The sequence below is a fragment of the Desmodus rotundus genome, chromosome 10, assembly GCF_022682495.2.
Source record: "Desmodus rotundus isolate HL8 chromosome 10, HLdesRot8A.1, whole genome shotgun sequence".
Taxonomy (NCBI): Eukaryota; Metazoa; Chordata; class Mammalia; order Chiroptera; family Phyllostomidae; genus Desmodus; species Desmodus rotundus.
The window spans coordinates 33,192,126-33,218,313 of NC_071396.1; the positions used below are offsets into that span (position 1 = coordinate 33,192,126).

Below are 26,188 nucleotides of genomic sequence, written 5' to 3' on the forward strand. Positions count from 1 at the left end.
CAGGGGGTCTTTATTTCTTCCCTCCTGTCCTCAGATGGGGTGGGGCCTGGGGGAAGATGGAGCAGCTCCATAAATGTGAGATATTACGCAGGTTCCCAGCATGGGAGGTATTCCACTTAAAGCCGTTAAGAGGGGAAGTGGCCAGAGGTCACTGGCCACATGACTTAGTCCTAGAATATGAGGGCCGGGGCAGGCAGGCCTGGCTTTGAGAGGCAGTACCTGAGTTGCTCCCCAACCCCGCATGGGCCCTGAGCCAAGACCTTCCCGTGTAGTGGCGCTCTTGGCGGGTCACAAACTGCAGGGGGCTTGCGCTCCGTTTTCACAAACTAACACTGTGTTTTGAGCGGGTGGGCACTAGTGATCCACCCAGAAATCGTCAGGCATCAGTCACACGGGCTGTTGGTGGCAATGTCGTCAATAGGGGCTTCCCATCGTTCACATCGGGGCTTCCCAAAGTTCAGTCCTCTGGTGGTTTTGTTAACCAGCTGTGAGTCCCCATGAACTTGGTGGACATGCAGGTTCTGGATGGGGAGCTCTGGGGTTGGGCCTAACAAGCTCCCAGGGGGTGCCCCCATGTGACTCTGGGAAGCAGCACCTCAAGGAAAACGGGGCACTTAGGTGTTGACATGGAGAGGAGAAGGCAGAGGAGGAGATCGTGGGCCCTGACTGCGCTGGTCTGGAGAAGATGCGATAGGGTCCAGGCTGGCACAACTCTGCTCTGTGCATTTTCGGCAGCAGGAGGCAGCGGGTCCCGCGGTTAGTGCTGTGCTTTGGTGCCAGTCCGCCTGTGGGAGGCCTGGCATGTGCTTGTAGGCTCTGTTCTTGGGGCTTAGCATCTCTGGACCTCGGTTTTGTCCTCTGTAAAGCAGGGGTGGGCGGTATGGGAACAGTCGCGCACGACCGCGATAGGGTTATTGTGGAAGTTACAAGGTTACATAAGGCCCAGTGCGTAGGAAATGGCCAAAGCAGTTCTTTTCTTTCTCAGCCAGAGCTCCTGTCCCTAAGCCTGGGACCTCAGGGGGCCTGGGCATCTGTGCCCTGTCTGCCACAGTTGTGCAAGCACTCTTGGGTCTCTTGTTACCCAGGAGCCGGCAACAAACCAAAATAAAGGAAGGGGGGATAGTGGGGAGGGCCAGGCCTCTGCAGGGAGTCTGACCGGGTCAGCTGGGAATGCCTGTCAGCCATCCAGGGTGGCTCCTGCATGGGCCTGGAGGTGGGAGAGTGACTCACGCTGGTGCCCTCTCCACCCCCACGCCCAAATGCTCAGCCCTCCCCAGGCCCGGGCTCACCTAATCCCCACAGTGGGAGTTGGGGGGCATCTGCGCCTGTGCTGAGGTCTAGGGTTGCACGGCGGTGACTTCACACTCAGCAGCATGTGCGGCTGAGGCCTCGGTGCAGCAGTGTCCCACAAGGCGGGCAGCGAGGTCAGCTTGGCAGCCGCTGCTTCTCCACCCCGACCTGGCCGCAGGCAGCCGGTTCCCCAGGACGCTAGGAGGGGATGGCAGAACAAGAAGGCAGCGGGCTGCAGGTCCTGCTGCACACACTTCAGGTAGGAAGTGGTAGAGGGGCGCCCAACTTGGCGGGATGGGTCTTTGCGAGCCAGGCCTGCCTTGGCTCCCGCAGGCCCCTCCAGCACCGGGCCCAGTTTGTTCACCAGTAATAATAGCTCAGGAGTCAGCAGCAGCTCTCACCTTGAGGCTGACCTAAGTGATGCTCTGGTGTTTAAATATTTAACAAGACGATGTTGGTGAGTGCTCTGCTTAAATTATTGAACCTGGTGGGATTAGAAGCTCAGGCTAAAAGATCCAGGTTCACAAGAGATGAGAAAGCTGGAGAAAAAGCCTGTCTGGCAAATGAGGACATGTTGAAGCTCCTCCTGAACACAGCAGAACCCCTGCGGGAGTACAGAGCCCTGGAGGAAAGGGGTAGCAGGGAAGTGGACTTCTCTGGGCTTCTCCTGCTAAGTGTCTATTACTGGGCTCCCGAAGAGTGGTGTGCATTTGAACTGCCTGAGATGCCTGCTAATAGTGCCTCTTCCCAGGTGGGATCTGGCCCGAAGGAATCAGAATCGCCAGGGGTAGGGACCTGGGAGTCCGATGCCCCATGGGGTGATTCTGTTCATTCCTAATTTTGAGAACTCTTGTCCTGGAGCAAACTTGTCTGTACCCTGGAATCATCTGGGGACCCGGCCACCAAAACTCAGATTTAATTGGTCTGGGAGCAGCCTGGGCGTTGAAATTTTGAAAATTCCCCAGATTGTCTCACTGTGCAGCTAAGGCCAGGAACCAATGCTAGTAGACCTGGGTAGACAGAAGCTTGAGCTTCACCGGAGGCAGAGAATGCCAGGCCTCGGAGGGGCCCAAGAGGTCGTCTAAATCTAAAGCCCATGAACAGGGGTGTCAAGAAGATGGACTTCTCATACCACTGATTCAGAATGTAAACATTTTGTACTTACGTTCATTTTCCCCTGCTGTAAAAAACTGCCTTTGTTTTCCTTTGATTGTGAAGAAGATCTATATCCCTAAAAAGTTATAGAATGAATAAATCCAGTCTTCCAGTGTACAGATAAGGAAACGGAGTCTCAGAAATGAAAAAGCCTCGCCAAGGTCATGTAACTACCTCATTGGGGAACAGGGACTAGCACCAAACGATCTCAAGATCGGGCCCACTTAGCCCTGGCCGGATGGTGCAGGTGGTTGAAGTGTTGTCCTAAAAGGTTGTGGGTTTGATTTCCGGTCAAGGCACATACCTAGATTGCAGGCTCTATCCCTGGTCTGCGGTGTGTATGGGAGGCGACTGAGTGATGTTTCTCTCTCTCAGAGATCTCTCTGTCTCTCCCTTACCCTTTTTTCTCTCTCTAAAAATCAATAAACAAATCCTTGGGTGAGGATTTAAAAAAAGACCAGTCCGGTTGACTTAAGTGTCTTTTGACTTACCCAATGCGTAAAAGACAAGAAGGCATCTGGGCTAGGAGTGTTGGGAGTGGGAGTGAACCTCAGAATAAATCTGCAGTTGCCTTGGAAGCTGCCACTGGTTGAGCTCAAGCTCTTGAATTCCCACCAGTGGGGATTTATAATTGATATTTAGAATGATCGCTCCAGGGCACTGCAAGATTCTCAATCAAAGAAAGATTTAATTATGTTCAATATACCCTACTTAGTCCCCAATTAACCAGAACATTAAAATAACCGGAACATGCTTTCCCTGTGCACTCTAGTTGGTCAGAATCTGGTTCTAGAATTACTTGGGTCACTGACCTAGCCTTGAGTCGGCCCCAAAAGTGCCTCCATGATTCCCATTTCTGTCTCGATAGTGCCAGTCAGAACTCTGACGTAACTTAAAAGAGAGAGAGAGAGAAGGAGAGAGAGAGAACTCAGAGCAGATACTTAGTGGAATGATATTTCACAATGGGTTTGAGGCTCTCTCCCCAGCCCCCACGGACTGGGAGAGCCCGGAGTTCCCGAGAAGGGGTTAGCCGAAACACTTTTGATTGTGGATCCCAAAGGTCTTACTAATTCAAGCCAGGCTCTCTTTTCCTTGTGCACAAAGGTGATAGAAGGTTTTGTATTGCTCCTCAAACCTCTGGGGAAGACAGTGGTTAGGTCTGAACAGAATGTGAGCGCAGGTACAGGTTCCCCAGAACGACCTAGAACATTGACAAAGGAAGGGAGGAAAAAAGAACAGAAGACCAGAAAAATCATCCCAAAGGACGACAGATTTCCCCGTGATATAATGGAAGTCACCTCATTTACAGAACATCACCACTTCTGCCTCCTTGGGGCACAGCGACACAATAAACCAGGTCATTATAAACTATCAGTTTTTGGCGCATTGCCTTTTCCTGTGCAAATGGGAAAGGTATTAAGTGATTTTTTTCCTCTCTCAATTTAAACTCGGTATTATCTCTGTCCTGAAAGTATGTGAATCAGATTTCTGCCCAGACATTTTCTAAGTCCTCACTTTTACAGCTTGGATTTGAGGCAGACCATCAGACTGACTCTTGGGGCCCCAGGGAAAGGGGAGGCTGCCTCCGGCACAGGTGTCTCGCCCGTTTTTGGCACCTACCAGCAGTATATTCTCAGGCAAGTCTCTCCAGCTTTTGGAGCCTTCATTTCTATGTCTGTACGAGGGGCAGTAAAAACACGTTCCTTAGCGCTTCGTGCGAGGATTAAGAGACTCCATTTGCAAAGTGTTTGTAAGCTATAAATGGCTGTTCACACGACTGCAGTTTTATGACTTCCCCAGTCAGGTACACAGTGGAAAGACTGGGAACATTTGCCTACACTTTTCATCGACCTGCCCTGCTTTTTTCCTGGGTGGACTCCAATATGCTTAGAAAAAAATAAAGGTGTCTCATTCTGTCCTGCACTCATCTCTATGTGCCTCGAACTAATGGGAGAAGAGGGGGAGATGCCAGGGGAGCAGGAGGTGGGCCAGCCCTCACCCCGTGGCACCCCACAAAATGCCAGTTAAGTTCCTTATCACAACATGAAGGATCTGGAATTATGTGGTCAGCTCTGGCATGCTTTGAGCTGTGACAGGCAGCCGTTTATGCTGTTTGCATTTGTACTGTGTTGTTTTACATTATAGCTGCTCAGATGGAGTCCCAGGTCTGTGTCTTTGCCAAAACGTGCACAGCCAACTCCTTTTCTCAACGTGGGCTCCGGGAAGATCATCTATTATGGATCGTGAATGAGGCTGCAGGCTGCCAGGCTTCCTGTCTGGAGTTAGCATTGAACTTAGATAATAGAAACCGGGGTGGGGTGACCACCCCACGCATCCCCTTGGACTTGTTCCTCCAACGGTTATTTCCAAAGACAACAGGTGAGCGCAGTCCCTGAGCTGCAGAAAAGAGATGGGCAGAAACATGATGACTGATATGTTTCATTCATAGCACTTGGGAGAGTTGTTTCCGAGACACATGTTTGAAATTTTCCTTCCTAGAAATCTCCATGGAGGATGTGGGAATATCCATCTATTGTGCATCTATAGGGCCAGGTGGAGCGGAAACAGCGCTTTCTCCTTGGACGGGAATAGGAAGGTTTGGCCAAGTCAAGACAAGAATTTTCTTCTTAGATAGCAGACACTGTGTAGGCTCTCTAAAGATCATAGGATTTCTCTCTACAATGAAGTTTGAGACTTTTGGTGGGGTTCTTTGGTTTGTTTTTTTTTGAGACTCCCATTTCAACTGCAATGCAAACATGCAAGTTGAAATTGGTCTTAATTTTAAGCATCAGTAGAATCAAGAAAAAGAAAAACCCTGTAAGGACAAGCCAAATAGCAAAGGGACAAAAGTGTCAAGAAATTGAATCTCTCAGAGTCTAAGGAGTGACTTGGTACCAGTCAAACTGGAGAGTGAAGGGGGCGCGGCGTGTGCCGAGCTGGAAGTGAGCAGAAGCCTATTATTTGGTGTTTTGTGTTTTTAACATTTGGCTGCATTCACAGTTTCTTAAATTCCTTGGAATTAGAGATTGGAAAAAATGAGCATTTCCTGAGGGCCCACCCTAAGCCAAGGTTTCACACCCAGTACCTGACATCACTGCTTCCGCCACCTGTGAGGGAGGTGTGGTTGCTCTGTCTTAAAGACAAGGCACAAGCCTTTGAGGGAAGGCTGAGCTGCTCAGGACTCAATGACAGAAACCTAGTCAATTCCTACTAAATTCCTAGCATGATGTGAAGTGGATCTTGTCACTCCAAAGTCTTTCCACTGGTTGGTGTTGCTTATATAGGGAGTACCCACTTATTCTTTGTTTTGAGGGGTATGGATTCTCTGTAATTGAGGGGAGGCTTATTTAGAATTAAAAGAATGTTCTACATTCTGTTTTGGTATGTGGTTTAAAAAGCTCCTGATAAAGGAAGGTAACACTTTTGATTTGGGTCAGTTGGATATTTTCGGTGTCCATCTGTCCATCGCTTTCTGTGTGCTAGAAGAGATTCCGAGAAGACTGCCGTGTAGGATGATATGTCAAGAAGAGCAAGGTCTTTTGAACTGTGACTCAGCCGCTCAAAACATACATGACTCAGAACAAACTCTTGAACTTTTCTTTACTGAGATTTTTTTTATCCGCACAATGAGAATTATAATACCTACTCGTGGGCTTCTTATATGTTTAGAGAAAAATGCATGTAAAAAGGTAAGCATAGCTTATGTCCCAATAAACAGTATGGTCATTAAACACAGTCCCTGCCTTCATGAAACTACAATGTTAAGGGTCCAAGGGAGGAGATAAAAATATTTGTAGATAAGGTTTGCCTGTCACGAGAGCCGAGGTACCGGTAAACATCAGAAGAAACTTCTGTGGCAGTTGGGAGAAGAAATTCTTCCTGGCTGGGGATTCAGGGAGGGCCTTAGAAAGGGGGTTGGATTTCAGCAGGGGGAAGGCATGGTTACCGGACGAGGAGGGTGCCCGGTGAGCTTCCCAACGTCTGAAAAGCCTGGAGACTATTCAAGAGTTGCCATGGAGTGGACTTTGATTAGAACAGAAAGGCCATGGAGGGGAAGAGAGGAGGTGGAAATCGGAGTTTGTCCACATGCTTCAGAGTCTTCGGTGGCGAGCTTCAGACCCAGCAGCACCCTTGGGGACGGCTGCCCAGCTCTAAATGCGGGTGATGGGGGCTACAGGACATTGAGCCAAGGTGACTGTTGTCAAGCTGTGTGGACTGGGGACATTTGACATGACTGCATCACTGCTTTTTTCTGGTCGAGTAACGTGATCCGTTCCCTTCAACCCCCACCCCCTCATCCCAGACCTGCCTTTTGTTTTAACCGTTAACTGTTTTAACCTCCGATTTTAATTTGGAAGGAATGCAAATTATTTTAGAGGCAGCATTTAAGTGTCCTTGTGTCAAAGCAGCTTGGATAACATGACTGCATTACAATGATGAGACTCGAGGGGAAAAGTCCCACCCTCACTTGGGAATTGAGAGCAGTTGGCATTTCCATCCTTGAACCCAGATTCTGGATCTGACTCTCTGCCTGGACACCCACCTGCTCAGGGCAGGGGGTGGGGGACAAAGGGCTACCATTGCCTTGAGGTCTAATTAGAAATGTGGCATTGTTGGTGACATGTTGAGGCAAATGGGCAACAGAAAGACCCATGTCCACAGTGGAAATCCATAACTTGGCAACATTCCCTCCACCATTTACTCAGTTACTAAAACTGGAACCACTCTTATGAAAGCCAAACATAGTCTCCATTTGAGCCCTGGGAGCTGGGGAAGTATGCAACCAAGAGGAGAAGTTGGTCCAGGTTTCCAGTTACCGTGTAAGCGTGGGACAGGCAGCTGTGAACCAAACAGACTGGCGCCCCTTCGTATTTCAGAGATGCGTGCGTGGAAATGCATCCTCTTGGGCGTGACCGCCATACCCTTCTGCCAGTCCCGGAGTGAAGGAAGTTCAGGGTTTGTGGGCCCTGTGCTTTTGAACAGAGTGAATACCACATGGTTCCTTCAAAGCATAGGTTCACAAACCAGGTACTCATCAGAGGAAAGTGTGTAGGGTGAGGGAGAGATCAATGGCAGAGGTGCTCGGAATAAAAGAATGAGCAGAACAAAGGATGTGGAAGAAACCAGAATGGCACAGAGTATGTGCTCAGTGCTCATTTTTTCCTCCTGTCCTCCCTAGCCTCCCTCCTTTCTTCCCTTCTCCTTCCCTCTCTCCCTTGTTCCTTTCCCCCCTTTTTTAAAATAATGTTTTGCAGAGCAAACACATCCTCGTAGTCAGCATCCAGATGAGTAGACTCTCAGCGTCCCAGAAGACCCTTCTCACCTCCACTTCCAGTCACTGCTCCCCTAGTGTAACCACTCCCCTGATTTCTACACCACAGATCAGGCTTGCATGCTTCGTACTTCCTGTACATGGAAGCCCACAGCCAGCCCCGCTGTGCGTCTGGCTTCTTGGACTCAGCATTGCGCAATTCCGCCATGCTGTGGCACGTGGTTGTAGATGGTTGACGTTCTTGTTGCTGACGAGCGTTCTGCTGTGTGACTACACCGACACTGACTTATTTGTTCTAGACGTGATGGCGTTTGGGGTAGCGCTGTCGTGGATACTCTAGTGCGTGTTCTTGTGGACATACGTGTGCCTGTCTATTGGTATATACCCAGGAGTGCAGCCGAGTGGCCAGGGGTGCACCGATCATCAGCTTTAGCAGATAATGACACCTTTCAAAAATGGTCGCTCCTAAGTAAACACTTATTAGCCATATGAATACCATTCACTTGTGAAGATTCTGGATGCTCCACATCCTTGGCCAAACTTGCTTACTCCCTGTTTATCAGTTCAGAGTGACTTGAGATTCTTTGCATGGAGGGACTTTGTCATATTCATGTTTTACGTGTTCATGAAATAGTGAAAATTATTACCGTTATTAAATAGTTCCTGCAAGTCAGGCTTCCTCTCTGATCCTCACACCAGCCCTGCGAGGCCGATAGCGCTATCACCCTCATTTTAAAGCTCTAAAATGCAAGACTGGAGAGTTAACAAATTCCCAAGGTCACACTGTGAGCAGCATAGCTGGAATCTGAGCAGAGAGAACCTGACACCCAGGGACGCGCGCTCGCCAGGTGTGTTAACTCTCTGAGGAGAAGGAGAGGCATGGACAGAAAGTTCTGAACAGATTTTCCCAGGTGGTAGGTGTCTGCTGGGGACAGTGGCCACCACCCCCACTGGGCACATCCACGCTTGGTGGTGGCTGTCCCCACCGGTCTGCAAGGCCTGGCCAAGAGGGCAGAGAGCTGGTACCTGGAGCAGGGATCGGCATACCCTGGCAGATAGCATGTATTTTAGGCTTTCTGGCCTCAGGATCTCTGTCTCAACTACTCAACCCTGCCACTGTAGCTGCAGACAATATGCAAATGAGTGGGCGAGGCTACATTCCAATATAACTTTATGTACAAATCCAGGCAGTGGGCGGGACTTGGCCAGCAAGAGGTAGTTTGCTGATTCCCTGGCCTGGAGGCCTTTAGGGCACCAGCCTGGCATAGGAGTGGGTGATGGAATGGGAAGAGAGACTTCCAGAACCTGAAGTGCACAGCACAGGGTGTCCTCTCCTGAGTCCCCTCTGCGGCCGCCTCCTCCAGTGTTGCCCATGGAGACAGCTCTGGTGTCCATCAGCCCTGTGGGGTGGGCTTCCAGGTCATTCCGGCAGCTGTCATCAGTGTGATAGGTGACTGTCCTGCAGATGTCTGCTTTCGAAAGCAGCACCAGCGTGGCTCGCGATCAAAGCAGCACTTCTCAAACTCGGTTCTCTGGGGTGCCGATGGGTGTCCCCCTCACAAAGGTCTTAGGGACAGATGGGTTGGAATGTCAGGGTAAATCCGTTTACTAGATTTCTTTACTGAAAGGTCATCAATCTTAAAGTCTTTTCAAACATTCTGGCTTTCACCTCTCAGTTTAAATGTGTTTTACTCAGAAGGGATGTCCCTGACAGCCCAGGGAGCTACACACTCTGGGCCTTGCCTCTCATTTGAGTCCCTGCACAGGATTTATTCCCTGGCACTGTTTGTGTCTTCCCTCTCTTCGTCCATCAGGGACCACATGTCTTCTTCACCCCTTTTCCTAAAGCGCTATCCAGCACTTAGTAGGTGCTCAGTAAATATCTGTTGGTTGGGTAATAAAATAATGAATGTGCATGGAATGTTAAGTTGGGGATATAATATATAGCATTTCCAAACCATCTAGGAGATGGGGTAATTTTAATGGCAAAACCCCACTGACCTCACACAGGAGATTAGCCATCCGTGGAATCCACTTGGGAGACAATGGGTGTAGGCCAGCACTGTCTTAAATCACTGCTGTACATGGGGGCTGAATTTCTCCTGGTCAAAAAACTGACCAATGGCATGTCGAATATATTCTGATCTGAATGGATGCAAAATTAGTGCTATTGGAAATCTCGGGTCATTCTGCTTGGTGAGTTCCACTGTTCAATGATTCTTCACTTTCCTGTGAGCTTTGCATCAACACGAATTCTGGTTCTTACTTGGCTGTAAGAAAGACTATAAGGACAGATGTGGAGGTTTTGAAAGAGGTTCTTCTAGGGGCTTAAGAGAGCCACTCTGCTTTTGATCAAGAGGCCAGATGGCGATAGGGACAGCTTTAGCCTCGGGTTTCAGATGAAAGGCAGGGTCAGATTTCACATTTGGGATATCTGATGCAACTTTCCCGGAGGGACTTGGAGAGAAGGCAGCGTCTCCAATAAATGTCAGTGATGAATTCTCTCTCCATCCTCCCCCCACCAGAAAAGAAAACCCCAGTGGGTGTTAACATCCCTTATCTCTGGTTCCCACCAATCAGGAGAGCTCAGTGCCCTATATTTCAGACCCCGAGGCATCTTTGCCCCATCCCTCTTCAGACTCTAATTAATCCAAGCAGCTCCGGTGACAGTGCAGGTATCTCTTACTTTTCACAATAGCTAAATGAAGAAGAGGCTATATGCAAATCCCATTTTCTCCTTGACTTTCAGTATTTAATCATAAAGTGTATATTATGCATCCCCATACATACTGGTATGTAGCAGAACATACATGTTATATGTCCTAAAGGAGAAAAATTCTCCAAAGGACAGCTAAAATCTTGGTCTGAGCAAGAGGCTAAGATGGTAATACATGAGGGCAAATGAGTATTAAAATTCCAGGAGTGTTTTTACTGGGAGCTGCTCACATTTGTTGAGCACTTGCTCGGTGCCAGGAGATGCTCTCAGCATTTTACGTGTATTACCGCACGCAGTCCCCACACGGCTCCAGCGAGCTACGACTGCTACCTTCCTTTCACAGATGAAGAGCACAAGACCCTTGCTCAAGGTCACATGTCCTTTAAGTGACAGAATCAGGATGTGCTCCTGGGCACGGTCTCAGTCCCGATGGCCATTACTTGTCACGCTGTGGATTCGCTTTTCCTTGCCCTTGTCCTTTTCACCACTCAATGTATTTTTTTTTCCTGATTAAAGAAGGAATACAAGTTGTTACTATAAAAAGCTAATGAATATATAGATATGTTATAGGGGGTAAAATTTCCCCCATCAGATCCTGCTCCCTAAGACAAACACTCAAGGTCTGCTGTATATTCTTCTAGAGGTTTATAGACCACAGCGTTTTGTGTGTGTGTGTGTGTGTGTGTGTGTATTTCTATTGCTATATAACATCTCTATCTGTATCATTTCAACACACTGTTATTGAATTTGCTTTTCCAACATATACTCAAACATCTTTCAAACCCCAGCTTATTCTTTTGTGGTAATAACACAGCAGAAAACACATGCATTTAGTCTATGCATGTACCATAATTTAAATAAATAGAAGTATATTTTCTTATAGTGTTTCACTTGAATTTGACTTTGTTTTTATTCTTATTTTTTGATGTTGCATAAGTTATATTTTAATAGTCGACTCTATTAAACCTTTTTTTCATGAATTATTTTTGGCCACAAGGTATTTTTTTTCCCCCATGATCTAACTCTTATATTTAATGATATTTAAATTCCATACTGTTCTCTTTTTTCTTAAGTCCTGTGGCTGCATCGAGCTTCTCTGGCATACCACACTTCCCCAGTACGTGGGCCACAGGTTAGCAGTGAACTATAATCTGTAAAAACTGACCTAGAAGATTTGACAACAAATGAAGTGGAAATTTTTTAACTGAAAAGACAAAAAAGAAAAGCAAAACTAAGAACTCAGTGGCTAGGTTTAACTGCAGGTTTGACTTGGCCAGAGATGCTGAATATTCCCCAGGAATTAAGATCATGAGGCCTCCTTGCCTCTATCATAAAACCAAGATATAAATAATGATGATAACGACTAAGTTACCATCCAAAACAGCAGAGGAGGATGAAGGTGAAGAGAAATAGGAGAAGGCGCAGGAAGAGGAGGGGGAAAGGGAGAGAAGGAGACAGGAGAGACTTTTACTGAGCACGGACTACGTTCCAGGCCCCCTGCTCTGCCTCCCGCAGGGGCAGGGCCGGTGGCCTCTGGATACACATGCCTCTCCAGATGAATCGGCCCCTCAAGTTTAGAGCTCAGGGGTGACTCAACAAACTAGTGTCTCTTATTCTCTTCTGGACCAACCCAGTCTCAGATCTTCTTATGTCTCCTTCTATCTCTTCCTGGCACGCAGAGAGTTCTCGGGCCCAACTCAATAAGCTTTGTGGAAATGAGCGGGTTTTACACAGCTTTATTTGGTGTAACTCACTCGTCACATGGAGTACGTGATGTTGTGACAGTAGTTACAGACTGACCTGCCAGCTTGGTCCTCCATCTCTTCATATCTCACTTGAGACTGACTTCTCTCTTTCCTTCCAGATGTCTTCCCCCCGTGCTGTTACTTAATCTCGGAAACGGCACCGGGACACAGTTCACATGAGCAACACTGTGCCAATACATGTGTGTTCGGTCTGATGTGTGGGTGACTTGTCTGGTGCACTGTGACCTAGCGTTCTGTTGTCTTTATTTGTCAAGTGCTTGGACATGCAAAGGGAACTGGATGGTTCTATATTTAGTGCCCATGGCACTTACACTATGCGCCCTTGTCTCTTTGTAAGATTGCTTGCAGCAAGGCTAAGTCCCCATTACTTAGGATGTACATCCATTTGGATGCACCCAAGGTACCCACGGTCAAAGCACTTTTCTTCTATGATGTATGGGTGGTGCATAAGGATGGGGGGCTGATATGATGCTCATCCTGGGACCTGTCCTGAGCCCTAATCGGAGCTGGGAAAGCTCCATCTGACTTTGGGATAATACACGTCTTTTCACTCGATTCCAGCGGTTGTCAACTAGGGATAATTTTGCAACAAGCAACGGGAATCCGGTGCTTCACTTCTTCCATCTCCCTGGAAGGAGGAGCGTTTCATAGAAGGTAGACATGCCTTCCTCGCATAGCCCGGTGCAGCTCCATCCTCACAGACATTGGGCAATGTCGACAGACAATTTTCCTTGTCATAATTGTGGGGGATGCTGCTGGTTAAATATCCTATAACGCTTAGCATCCTAATGCTGCTAAATGTCCTGCAATTCACAGCATCCCTCCCACTGCCTCGCCCCAATAAAGAGTTACCCAGCCCAAAGTGTCAACAGTGCCAAGATTAGAGATCTCCTCTATTCAATCAGCCCTTTATTCATTTCACTAATCTAGACTGAATTTAAAATGGCACAATACCAGAGAGCACAGTGTGATTCTGTCCAAATACTACTTTCCCTGAGAGAGAGAGTGAGGTCCTACTGGCCATGTGTTGGGGTTGCTCATAGAAGAACCAGGCTAGTGGGTCCCAGGGCAAACATTTTCTCTCTGGAGCCACCTCTTCCTGGCTGGCCCCCGCCTCCCCCTGCAGTGTGCGTAGAGCCAGGAGAACCCATATTCAGTGATGCTTTGCTTTGCTTTGATGTGTTTCTGAGGCCAGAGGAACCCTTGGACTCTGTAAATGGCTCATGCCTGGAGGGCAGGAGTATTATAATTCACAAAGGAGAGGAGACAAATTAGAGTTGATTAAAAACAGAGCACACTGTGGGAAGCAGTTGGCGCTCCAAATCACTCAGCGAGCGATGTATGCATGCCAAGGCCCAGGCCTGACGGAAGGTGAAGGTGGACACGGGGCCCCATGGCTCACAAGCCCAAACGAAAACACAGGAGGAGGTGAAATTGGAGAATTTGACCAACAGCGGGGGCCCTCCACGATGTCTGTCTTGTCCTGATTTCTTCTGCATCCCAGTGGAAGAGTGGAGAGGCTAATTTTGGTCTGTAGTCACCACAGGTTTGATTTAGCTCCAGATAGAGCTGCATTTCCATCCTAGTTCCAGCACGTACAAACTACCGTATTTTACTGGGTATAAGGCGCACTTTTTGCCCAAATTTTTGAGGGAATAATAAGGATGCGCATTATACATGGATTGTACTAATTCTATATCTATACGTTTTTAATTTCTTTTATTTATGCTTATGTGTTGAAAGTGTAACTCTAGAAAGCAATAACGATATCCATATGCAAAATAATACTCGAATATGACGATCAATTTTTGTTTATAAATATGAATAAATAAACAATTGAATTAAAAAATTAAAATGAAAGATTTCTTTCTGAAAGTTTGGGCTAAAAATGTGGCTGCGCATTATACACAGAACAATATGGGATTGTTTTCAGGCCTCACTCCTTTCAACCTCAGGTTCCTCATCTGTAAAGTGAGGAAAAGGGTACGTACCTGTTGGGAAGGTGTCAGGAGGCAGCCATTGTGACTGTGTGAGCTCGGATGCTTGATGGGTATCCAGGTACCTCTTTCCAGCCTGCGCCCAGGCTCCCCATCCCACCAGAGTGCCGAGCTGCTCCGTAGCGCTCTCTCGGAAGCATTTTGGATGTACACCAGAGCACAAGCCACACTCTAGAATCCCCCGGTGGGGACAGAAGATGGCTTCCTACCTTTGTTTTGCTATTCCCACTCCACCAGCGGCCTCCCCTCTTCCTTTGTTGGTAGGGCTCAGGGAGGGGAGAAGTGGGCGGAAGGAGGATGGCAGACACTTGGTTCAGGTGTCTTCTGTGGCCCAGAAACAGGAGTCCAGGAACAGACTGGCTGCTGGTTTGTCCTCTAGGTGTTTCTCACTGTGGCCTCACGCAGCCACACGGGCTCCAGTTCCAGAGGCTTGTGCAGTAACACCTCACCTTTCTTTCATAGCTCGGTCTGCCTCTGGTAATAATAAATAGCTCTGAGAAGAGAATTAGGAGACTCGGGCCACCAGTGTGCTTGGGAACTGGCTGTGTGACCTCTGGTAAATCACTTTGTTCTTAGGCACCTCGCTCTCCCATTTTCAAAGTGGCATGCTTGCCCGCGGTGTGGTGTGAGGTGCCTGCTGCCCACAGCAGAGAGCCACTCTGAGAGCTGTTTCTGAGCAGGCCTGGCGGGGTCAGGCAGGTCGGAAAGAGCAAGAAGAAGCAGTTCCTGCACAGAGGCTCTCCCTTGCCCCCAGCAGGGGTTTGCTTAGCAAACAAGCCCCGAGTTTCCCCAGCGCGGCAGTGCTATGCAAACTCTGCCCCTCTGAGTATTGCTTCAATTACCGGCTGTGACAGGTCTATCTTTTCTGTTCCTGGGAGCGAGACATGAGGAGTGAAGGGAGCCGTCTGAATGACTTCCCCAGGCTTCCCCTGTGGAAAGTCACTGGGGTCGGAGGAGGACTGTCTGGAGGTGGCAGCACTTGGGTCAGTTCTGCGGCCAGTTCCCGGGCACCCCTTGTTTTTCAGGGAGGCCACAAGTCTGGTCTTCTGCAATTCTGAGAGGGCTCCAGGGCCTTTTCTCTTCAACCTCTTGACCTTTAGTTTCTCTCCTTTGATGGATGAACTTTGGGAGAGGGGTGCTTTGAATGTCCTTCTGATATCAAAACACATTTAAAAAAAAAAAAACCAACTAAACCCATTCCAATCTTAGCCAGCTGGACCACACATAAAATTTCTTTCCCAAGATTCCTCCTCCACAAATCACCCATGGTTGTGTCCATTCAGTTTTATATCCGTTCAGTTTTCGTGCTGAGTTTTTTTTTCTTTTTCTCACTTTGGAACAACCGGTCCTTGAAATTTCCTGACCCACTTTGCATATACAGTTGTTTCCTTCCACCCTTATTATTTCTGAGTAGTTTTAATTACAGATATTGATTAAAGTTCTCCACCCTTAGAATCCTTTATTCCTAGTGAAAACTAAAATGTAAGCAGTTGTGGCCTGCCTAATACACTGGAATCCGGTGGATTGGGAAATTTATAAATTTCATAATTTCTAAAGTATATTTTTCCTCAGAGTAAATTTTCCAATGTGGTGCAAAACATATTTACTAATAAACCCAAATATCCTTTGTTCCTTTGTTAAAGGAAGCCAAAAGCCGATAAACCTATGTTCAGTAATTGATGTTTCAGTCTGGCGTCTTATTTGGAAATGCTGTAGATAGTGGATATTTGTTATTTAACTTACCTCAGTATATCTTCAAGGCTTCGAGTTACCAATAAGGTTTTGGAAACTTTTTTTTTTTAGGTAGACCTACCATAAAATATAGCTATTGTTGAAAAACTCATTTATGAACTTTTATCTTACATTTATTTATTTTCCTTTCTCTTAACATTTGTTTAGATTATTCATGAAAATTTTGTGAGACATTAAACAGTTAACCATATCTTCAGTGATGTGTCTTGCTGACAAGTTCTGTAACAGAGAAAATATAAGCTTATCGGACTTTTAGTAAACCTAGGTATAATAAAAGAATTTTACATGTGCTATGGCTCTCGAGAACGTTTCAATACCCGTTTTAATGAAACCAACAAACTTAAACTCGCTTTTATTTACCAAAGAGTCTTCTACGTGATGTGAACTTGAAAAACTTTTGGGTTAGTTTTTACACTTGAGACTGAACTCTATCTGTGTAATGCTTGTTTGTCTTTAAGCTGATTAAATAGAGATTTTTGCAAACTAATTATGGTAATACCACCTGGAGGAAGGGGGAAAATCACACGTCTGTAATATACATACACAGACATACAGACAAACGTAAACAGAGGTCCATAGCCTTTGTTTTAAAACATTTTAGCCATGAAACAGTTGTGATGACTCAAAACTCACTAGTTCATAAAAATCCAGTTGGATCCAAATTGTGCTTCTGGTAGATGGCGTAAGATCACCTGTTTAGATTATTAAAGCCTTTTCCTAATATTTGTGAGAGACTTTTAAGATTTTTGTAGGCGTAAATTTTCAAACTAGCATTTCCTTTACTTTCTTGGCTGCAAACTCCTGTTTGTGTTTGATCAGGCTTTGATGCGCGCAGGTGAACAAACCCCACCTGCAGAAGAGCGATAAGCATGTCTAGAATTGTCCCAGACAAATACGGACAGCCTGTGTGTAGAAAGGCTGGGACCAATGTACGGGGGTTTATATTATTTCAGATCTTGTTCTATGTTTGCATTTATCCACATAGCTGCATGTTTAAACAAAACCCCCAACATGCTGTAAATGCATGCTGTACATTTCATAAAAGTCCTGCAACATTAGTATCGATGAATATTATCCCATCGCATTATGGCAGTTTTATTTAATGTTAGACATGTAGAGTGTTTTCCGTTTTTCACGATTAGCAGCGGTGATGAAGTGAGGAAGGTCATGGAAGACAGATGTTTGGCTCCATCCCTTGGGAATAACTAGTAAAATTGTGGGATCACAGCAGCGATATTCAACCTTCATCTCATAAACCAATCACTAAAATTCTGCAGTACACCCACAATTTTTTATTTTTTTTACTGATCTACAAAAAGGTATAATTTGGATTCATTTACAGTGGACAACTACTGTTGTGTTGGCTGTTGCCATTTTTTATTTGACAATCTAAAGGAAAATAGGTCAGTACCCCCGATTAAATAGTCAGGTATGGCATATTTTAAAAATTCTTGCGGCACCCCATTTGAAAATCGCTGGGTCAAAGGGTCTGTGTGATTTAAAGGTTTTTGATTAAGTGTTTCTAAATTGCCCATCCAGAAGAGTTGTAACAATTGAAGCTGTCTGTAGCAGTGTGAAAGAATGCCTGTTTTCCTCTTTGCCCGCCCTGCTGAGGCTAAATTTTATCATGCTTTTAAATCTTTGCCCATTTGAGAGGGGAAAGATGGTAATTTGTTTTAATTTGCATTCCTTTGATTACTAATGTGATTGAGCATTTGTTTTATAAGCCTATTACCCATTTGCATTTCTGCTTTTGTAAATTGCCAGTTTATTTCTTTGGGGCAAGAGAATCTTTTACTTCAGGAAACCCTCCCCGAAGATACTAGGATCAGATTTATAAAACTGTCTTTTGTTCTCATCCTTCAAAAATATGCCTCCCGTTGGAAAAATGAAGTTGTGTAAAAAGGGGCCTGGTGTCCCTTTAGCAAGTGGTGAATCCATCAGCAGTGGGTCCAGAGATAGAATTTAGGCTTCTTGTCTCAATGACTAGCTCTTACCTTAGACTTGCCTCTCAGGTTCATGGCCATGTAGTAGCATACATCTCCTTTAGAGGGCTAGCCAAAGGCTTCCCTGTAGTCTAGATATTTGGGAATCTACGTCAAATAGATATAGTATGTATAATGTAGTATATTTTATACCACACAGTATAGTTTATTCTATGTAGTTTATATTACATAGTTTATATCATCTAACCGATGATAGATAAGACATTACCCTCTCCTATTCTAGGTTTCAAGCTCCTAAAAGACAAGGGATGTTTCTTGTTCATCATGGGTGCCATCCAATGTGGGATGAATAAAGACATAATGCCACTTCCCGGGAGTGCCATTTAATTCCAGCAGATTTTGAATGTTCTAGTCCTTCTTCATAGTTGCTGGGTAGTGTTTGAAAAACGACCCAAGTTGACAGTGCTTCTTGTTCTACATATCCGAAAGGAAAGGCAGGTAATGTGTACACAAAAGGTCTGTTACACTGGTTCTCGGAACATGCTGAAAATTATCGTAGCACTAAAAAAACAATTAAGAACACTCTGCCTGCACGTCATTAACTACACTTGAAATAAAATGTGTGCGTTCCAATGACACTTCAAGGACTGTATTTGCTAATAACCAAGGCTTAACAAATTGACTTTAGTTCCCAACTTGGCTGAAATGGGAATCCAATACCGTGTGTACTCCTGTTGAACAATCCAATTAAGGTACTCTTTCTGTATAGAACGGTGGGCCACTTTTCCGTGTGAAATGTCACGTCGACGTTATATTTGAGAGAGGAGCCTGGTTATTGGGCAGTGGTTCTGTCTCTTCAGGCTGGGGCGTGGTGGGCCAGGGTGGAGGTGCGCCCACACTCTGCCTTGTCAGGGATCCAGGAGAGAGTGCTCAGAGTTGGCGGTTCCAACTGAACCTCAGTCCGCCATCGCTGTTCAGCCGGTAGGAGACGCTCCCTGGTGATGGCCCAGAGGGATTCTCAGAGCTCTGCTTTTAGGAAAAGCAATAGCAACGCAGCGCGCTGTGCCCCCCACGTTGACTTGACCCCAGCACTGCGTGGATGTTCTCCCACAGGGAGAGCTCCTTTCTGAGAGCTTGACTGCAAACCACGGAGAAGGTTGAGGGGTTCCAGGAAGGGTCTTTGCTTTCTGCTGAGACCACAGTCAGCTGCATGCGCTGGAGGCTTGTTGAAGCTGCTGCGCTTGCTGGCTTGGGGGTCCCAGGTACTGGAATGTGGCCAGGAAGGTAACCGTGGGCTGGCTGAGCTCTTGCCTGCCCACTTCAGAACTCATTAAGAGTGTGGCGGTTTATTCTGTTGCCTGTCTTAGCAATGCTGAGGCCCTTCAGTGACTCCCTTTCTCAGTGAATTCACTGGCAACCTTGTCCTGGTGGGAGCCACGGTCAGGCTGGCCTTTGCTTGCAATGACTTTGGCTCTCTTATTGATCTCCATGGTCCCCTGTGGTGTGAGAAGGATAGGAAACATTCTCGCTGCTTTTTTTTTGCTCCCTGTTCACCATTGGATTATGTGCTTGGCATATGGAATGAGGGGCATAAGGAAGACCTGGGGTAATGTCTTAGCTACTAAAAAATAGCTCTCTCCAAATGACACAATGAAGCCGCTTTTGTTTTCCTGAAAATATTGTTCTTGAAAGGTGCTGAAGTCACTCGCTAGGTGGTGCAGTGACATCCATCTTACTGCTAATCTCATGACCCAGATGAGAGCTGAGAGGTCATGAGTGGCGGACTGAGGCTGTAAGGATGGAATTTTAACAGCGGGGTCTGCACCATCCTAGTGGAGACCTGCCTGCTAAATGCATTGCCACTAGGTTGTGCTGCAGCATACACACAGCACTGATGTGCATTCCCGGCTAAGCTTCACTCTGGCAGCTATTCCTTTCATTGTGTCTTAAAAAAAAAATTCAATTCTTCTGCTCTCTGGTGCCTTCGAAGATCATATCAGAAAAGCTATTGCCATCACTGTCCTTTGAAATGAAGAACCTTTGATTGACTCCATTGTGGTTTTGTTAGGGCCTGAGGCAGTTATGCTCAGAATGATTTCCTCTGCTGCCTAGACGCCACCCCCAGCATCTGGTGTCCTGGAGCGAGGGCCGCTGCTTTTCTCCTCCCATTCTTATCAGCCCCTCCTTTTCTCCCTGCCCTATCAACACTGGAAAGCCCAAGGCTCTGTCTGGGGCTCCTCTCTCCTTTTTTCTCAGGATACTCTTCCCAGATTACTTTCCTCAATCACACACCATCCATTTGTGAATGACACCCTCACCTGTGTCTCTAGTCCTGACCTTTCCTTCAAACTTCAGACAACTATCTCCTGGGTGAAGGTCCGGGGACATAATCCTACTTGTGTCTGCAAATTTGACATTTTCACTTGACTATCTACAGGCATTCCAATGACAATATCTGAAACTAAGCTCTTAATTTTTTTTTTTTTATCCAAGTCCCATATTTCTTCCCAGGTAATGGCATCAATATCCACCAGTTACTTAAGCCAGTTATCCCATCCTTTTCCTTGATTATTTGATTTCTCTGATCTAATGAGTCAATAAACTCTGCAGGCTTTACATTCAGAGGACCCCCCACCTCTGCCCAATTCTACCTCCTTCACTACGTACGACTGCTTCAGCCACAGTCGTCTCTAACTTGGACAGATCTTAATATCTGTACTGCGCCTAGTAATCAGGTTGACATTTAATCAGAGCACAACGCTTCCTGGCCTAAAATCCTCCTACAAGAAAGGAAGTAAATAACTGGCAACAATAATAGAATTTACTGTGCCACTAAAATAAGCAGGGAAACCGGAATTTATTGAGTGTCCTTGTGCTGGTTACTTGTATTTGCTCTGTTATTTAATTTAAGCTTCAGCTCATCTCTGCCTTTGTGGGCACTATTCCAGTTTATTCCAGCTAAAACAAAGCGAAACCAAACAAGCAAACCAATAAACAAGAAGAAGGAGGCCCAGGACGACAAGAATAACGTGCTCACTCTCACATGTCACTAACAGTTACTAAAGTGTTAAAGCTGGACATGAACCTTACTTCTCTCGAGTGCTAACGCCCACTCGAGAGGGTGGGTGATCTGTTTGGTTCTTCCCAGTCACTTTCTTGGAACTAGTCATCTTTCTTCATCTGGCCTCAGGAGTACTTTCGTAGAGGTTTTTGTGTTATGCGGGCCCTTCGCCTCATGATTTATCAATTGTCATCATCGGTCTTGTTGAAGCCTTTCCCTGGATGACTGTATTGATTCAGAATAGATGTGGCTGTGGATAACGGAACACATCTATTCTGAGGAACGCCGTTTTAGTCTTTCTCACATACAGAAGCCTGGAGGTAAGCAGCCCTGGGCTCTCAGGGGACCCCGTACTCATGATGCTGGCGTTCTTTCCGCTTCGACATTGAAATCCATGGTGTCTTCCTCCGGCTCATCCCATGTTCCAAGGTGGCTACTGGGAGGCCCTTGTAGGACTGGGTCTGTTACTAAGGAAAGAGGGGGAGAAACCAGCGTTATTCGAGTTTTCCTCCCCACAGTGGGGGTCTGAGTGTATAAAGAATACAGCCTGGGATAAGGTTGACTTGGCATCGGGTTGAACTGGCAGTAATTCCCATCATCCCCTGTGACTAACTTTGTTATGTGGAACAAGTTGTGCGACTTCTGTAAGATGGGTGCTTTATGCAATCTTCTCACTTCATTCCTCCCCAAAGCCCTGCAAGGAGACGTTATTTCTATTTTACAGGTGAGAAAACCACGGCTCAAATGTGTTAGTGCGTATCAAACGACGTGCAGTAAGCAGGGATGCAAGCTCTTCTTCACTCCGTTTTAGTCCACAGTGTCCGCCTGACTATCCGATGGGAGCCTTCGTCCTTCATTCTTTCCGTTGTTGAAGTTCTCTCAGTTTTCTTTCGTGAAAGAAAACCCAAGCTCAGTGTGATCAGAGGTGATAGGAGAATATCATAGGGCTTTAAAAAAGAGCACACATCTGAAGCCCAACCCTCGGGACTGCTGATTTAGTAGGTCTGAATGGGTTTGAGAAAGCTGTAGCTTAAAAAGTCAATGTACATCTCCATGGTGTGTGCCCTTCTGGCACAGGGGAATAATTTCTAGAAATGCCCTGCTGGCCTTAATATGGCATCTTTTTGGATTCACAGAAAGAAAAGTCCTTGCCCATCCCAGTGCTTGGGTGTCGTATTGCATAGCCACCTCTGACTCTCTTCTCTCACTGACATCAGTGCCACCCTTCTAGGTGTGGCATTGTAACCTTCCTACCCAGGTTCAACCTCAGGAACTCTTTGTCGGACCTTTCCCTGGGCTCTGGTCCCTTGTCACGGGTGCTGCCCATGCTCCGTAAGAGCTGCTCTCATTCTGGGCACTGGGATCTCCCACTTCGTCCAGCCTTTCCTTCTCTCTCTCTGGGGTGAAGGCTGGCAGGCGAGAACGAGCAGACGTGTGTGAAGGGCTCTGTATCGGCAGCTTGGATTTCAGAGAACATAAGCAATATTCCAGGCATATCTCCCCTGTGTTTATGCTGACAAAGGCTGGCTTTGCAAGGACTGCGGCACCACGTAGGCTGTGGGCCCTCTGCAAATCAGCACTAATGACAACATTGTAATTACGCTTTGAAAACAAAGGCAGCGAGAAGCTGCATTTTAAATATCCTTCACTGGGTTGCTCCAGGGGTGCCTGTGTAAGTTCCAGGCTGGAGAGCAGGTGCAGAGGTTAAAAATACACTCAACAAAAGCAAGAACCCAGTGCCTCGCTTTCTGTCATATCTATTGTGAACATGAATACTTTCTTAGAGTCCTGGACATTAAGGGGGGAGATGGGGGTTGGACATGGGAGCTCATCTCTTGGATTCAGTTCATAGTGCAGCAAAACAAGCATACAGAGGGCTAAGGCATGTCTCTTATCTGTTTGGTGGAGGCAGAAAGCAAATTTGTACTTGTAACTCACCAGGAGCTTCTCAATCTCTCATGAATTCAGAGAGTTAAAAAAAAAACCCCAACAACAACAAAAAAACTGTTAAAAAAGTCTCCTAGCCCTGGCTGGGTGTCTCAGTTGGTTGGAGCATCGTTCTGTACACCGAAAGGTTGTGGGTTCAATTCCTAGTCAGAGCACATGCTTGGGGCTGCAGGTTCAGTCCCTGGTGGGGATGCATACAGGAGGCAGCCAATTGATGTTTCTCTCTTAACATCAGTTGAAACATCAAAGGAGATGAAGTCTGCTTCCGGATTCTATCAACACAATGTAATCCATACCATGGGTTTAATAAAAGTAATTTATACTCAACTCCAGCTTGCACGTAAAAGGGAATTTGTCATCGAGGTTTCTCACCAGACCCGAAAGTGGGTCTGCATCTCCTGAATGAAGGGGAGCCAGGCAGTCCCTTGTTGTGGCCTTTCTCTACACCTCAGCTCACTAATTAACCAACAGGTTTTGTGTTCATTCACTTCCACATTCATTTTTAATTCACTCATCCATTTATTCTCTCAATCACACATTTTCCATTCAACATATTGAGGACCAGAAGCAAGGCCTTAAAGGCAAATGCTCCTCTCGGCCAGCAGGATAAAATGTAAACGCCCAGACAGGGCTTACTTACCGTTTGCAGATGTTGTTTTAGTTACCACCACATGTGCCTGAGGCTCTAGTACAAGTCGCAAAACCCTTTTGCCTTGTCTGCTTCACAAATGAACATCAGTTGGCTTCAAGGCACAGTTCAGTATTCTCTCCCTAATTTCCCTTCTGCGACACTCTCCCTGCCCCTCAGAGCACATCTAAGTGGTGTTCTCGTAATACTCAGTGGGCCTGCCGCTAGCCTATGAGGTGCCTGTGTGCCAATAAGGAGAAGGTGTCCCCTCCTGGAGACACTTAATTGTCACATGCTGGAAAATTGTAATAGTAGGTCTGCAGGTCTGAGCTGACTGGGTGGTAAACAAGGCCCTTGCACCTAGAGCTACGGAGCAGAGTGTAAGCTTCTTGATGGGAGGCAGTGACTATATGACCCACCTTCGCTGGGGAGCGGCCTCAACCCATCTGGTTGCATGCCTGACTCCAGAACTGTGACAAACGATTTCTCACTAACTGCATAGTCCCCCTACCACCCCGCAAAACTCTCAGCATATCATAGGTTCTCAATAAATAGCTGTTGAGTCAATGCAAAAATGAGGGAAATACAAGGCCTAAATGATTCTAAGGCAAGAATGTTAAGCGCAGTAGAGATATCTCTTGAATATAGCTGTGGACCCTGCCCCAAGAACATTAGGTGGTTTTGGGCTCGTGTATTTTTCACTACCTACTTCCTTTTCTTCTGTCCTTATTTACCTTTGATAATTTTCATTATGGAAACAATCTATGGTCTTTTAAGAAAAATTAGAAAGTTGGATAAGCAAAAAAAATTTGTAAACTCCTCAGGAATAATAAGCATTATCTATCACCTGCTTCCTCAGATATTTTTCTATGCAAAAAATATACATCAGTGTGGGCTATTTTTTAACATTAGGCAGATATATAAATGACAAAGAAATAGCCAGGCCTTGGCATAACCTTAAAAATTAGAGTTTCAAACACTGTACCTCTTTGGGAGATGCTGAGTTCCCTAACTTGGATGTATTTTTTAAAAAATTATGAGAAACCTCCTTGTTTGCATGTATTGGACAATACCAGGATTAGAAACCTTCTAAAGTCTGAGATTCTGATCCATTAGGAGAATTCTCATAGATTCCAGCAGGAACCCATGTTTCTAAAAGCGTCCGCTGTGTTGGGAGCCAAGATACATGGTGTTCCTCAGCCCCGTCTTCACCAGCGCAAAGCTCCAAGGCAGCCTGTCGGACGTAATCTTCAAACACTCTCTCAGGCTTACTTACGTTTTCAGGTTGACAGATGAGTTTTTGTTCCACCATGTGTCTAGCGATGCCTAATGCAGCCATTGTGCAAGTCGCATTAAATTAGTTATAGGATAGAATGAAACAAATTGGGCTTTTTGAAAAGGGGGGACTTCCACACAAGGCCAAACTGGAGAGAAAGAAAGCCAGAGAACATTTCAACTCCAAATGCAATTTACTTTGCAAAAGGGAGTCGGGAAATTACAGCCCTTCATACCGAATTATCGCACAGATTTGCCTTTGAATGTGAGCTCTCTCTCCAAGGATCTGTCTCCATGGTCCCTCCACTTCACCTCTCAGCAGCCAGAATCTGCCGCCAATGGCAACAGCCACCGGAACAACCTGATACTGTCCATTTCCTGACGCGGTCGCAGGAAGTACTGACAGACGGAGTCCTGTAGAAAGCCCTGTTCTGAGCAAACAAATGGGTATGCGATTATGAACGACAGGATGGAAGAGAATGTAGATGCGCTCAGGAAAGCTGAATCAACTAAATGTCTTTCTCCCTCCAGTGTCAAGGATTTAAAGAGTATATGTCGATATTTCCCCCTAATGCCCCAAGAGATGGAGCTTAATTCTACCCCTTCTGCTCCAGCATAGGCCAGACACAGTGGCTTGCTTCCAAAAAACTGAATATGGAAAGAAAACAACAGTAACTTTGCACTGGAGAAAACCAGCCAATGTCACTCAGCCGAGAGTCGAACCAGGTGGTGACATCATCCGTGATGCCATGTGGGTGTCAGGCACCCATGATAAGTGGCAGGAAGGACACTTCCCCTCTAAAGACTCAACCCCAGGCTCATAATGAGAAAAGGAATCGGACAAACCCACACTGGGGGCCATTCTACAGGACACCTGCCCGTTAATGATGAAGACTGTCAAACGAAAGATGGTGAAATGGTCACAGACCAGAGGAGATTAGGGAGACGTGACAGCTACAGGCATTGCACGGCCCTGGGTGGGCATTTGGAACAAAACAAGGACATTAGTGGGACACCCTGGTGAAATCCAAGGCAGTCTGGAGTTTAGTTAATAATAATGTGCCAAAGCAACGTCGGTGGCTTCGTTTGGGCAGACATGCCACGCTGCTGTAAGTGGGCGACAGTGGATAAACAGGGCGACAGGTATCTTCATGACTCTTCTGTCGATCTACAATTATTCTACACGAAAAGTTCATTAAACTTTTTCAAGGATATGCTGTCTTTGTCCTCTGTGAAAATCCCTCTTCCATTTCATTACGGGGCTTGGCTCGTGCCTCTGATACTGACCCATCAGGCTGTTTCAAGAGAATCAGTATGTTTCTCACAAAGGGAGTCTGCATTCCCAGGCACACGGCTCCAACACCAGGCTCCTGAATTGTATTT

General features: G+C 46.3%; 1 protein-coding gene across 1 annotated transcript in view; it reads left to right on the plus strand.

Moving 5' to 3' along the window:
* The first annotated feature begins 1,321 nt into the window (after positions 1–1,321).
* The window catches only part of AGBL1 (AGBL carboxypeptidase 1), a 470,051-nt gene continuing 445,184 nt past the window's right edge, over positions 1,322–26,188 (plus strand). The window contains exon 1 of the mRNA XM_045196586.2: positions 1,322–1,549. Coding sequence (XP_045052521.2) covers positions 1,499–1,549 — 51 coding nt within the window. The 5' untranslated portion in view covers positions 1,322–1,498. The remainder of the gene's footprint in view (positions 1,550–26,188) is intronic.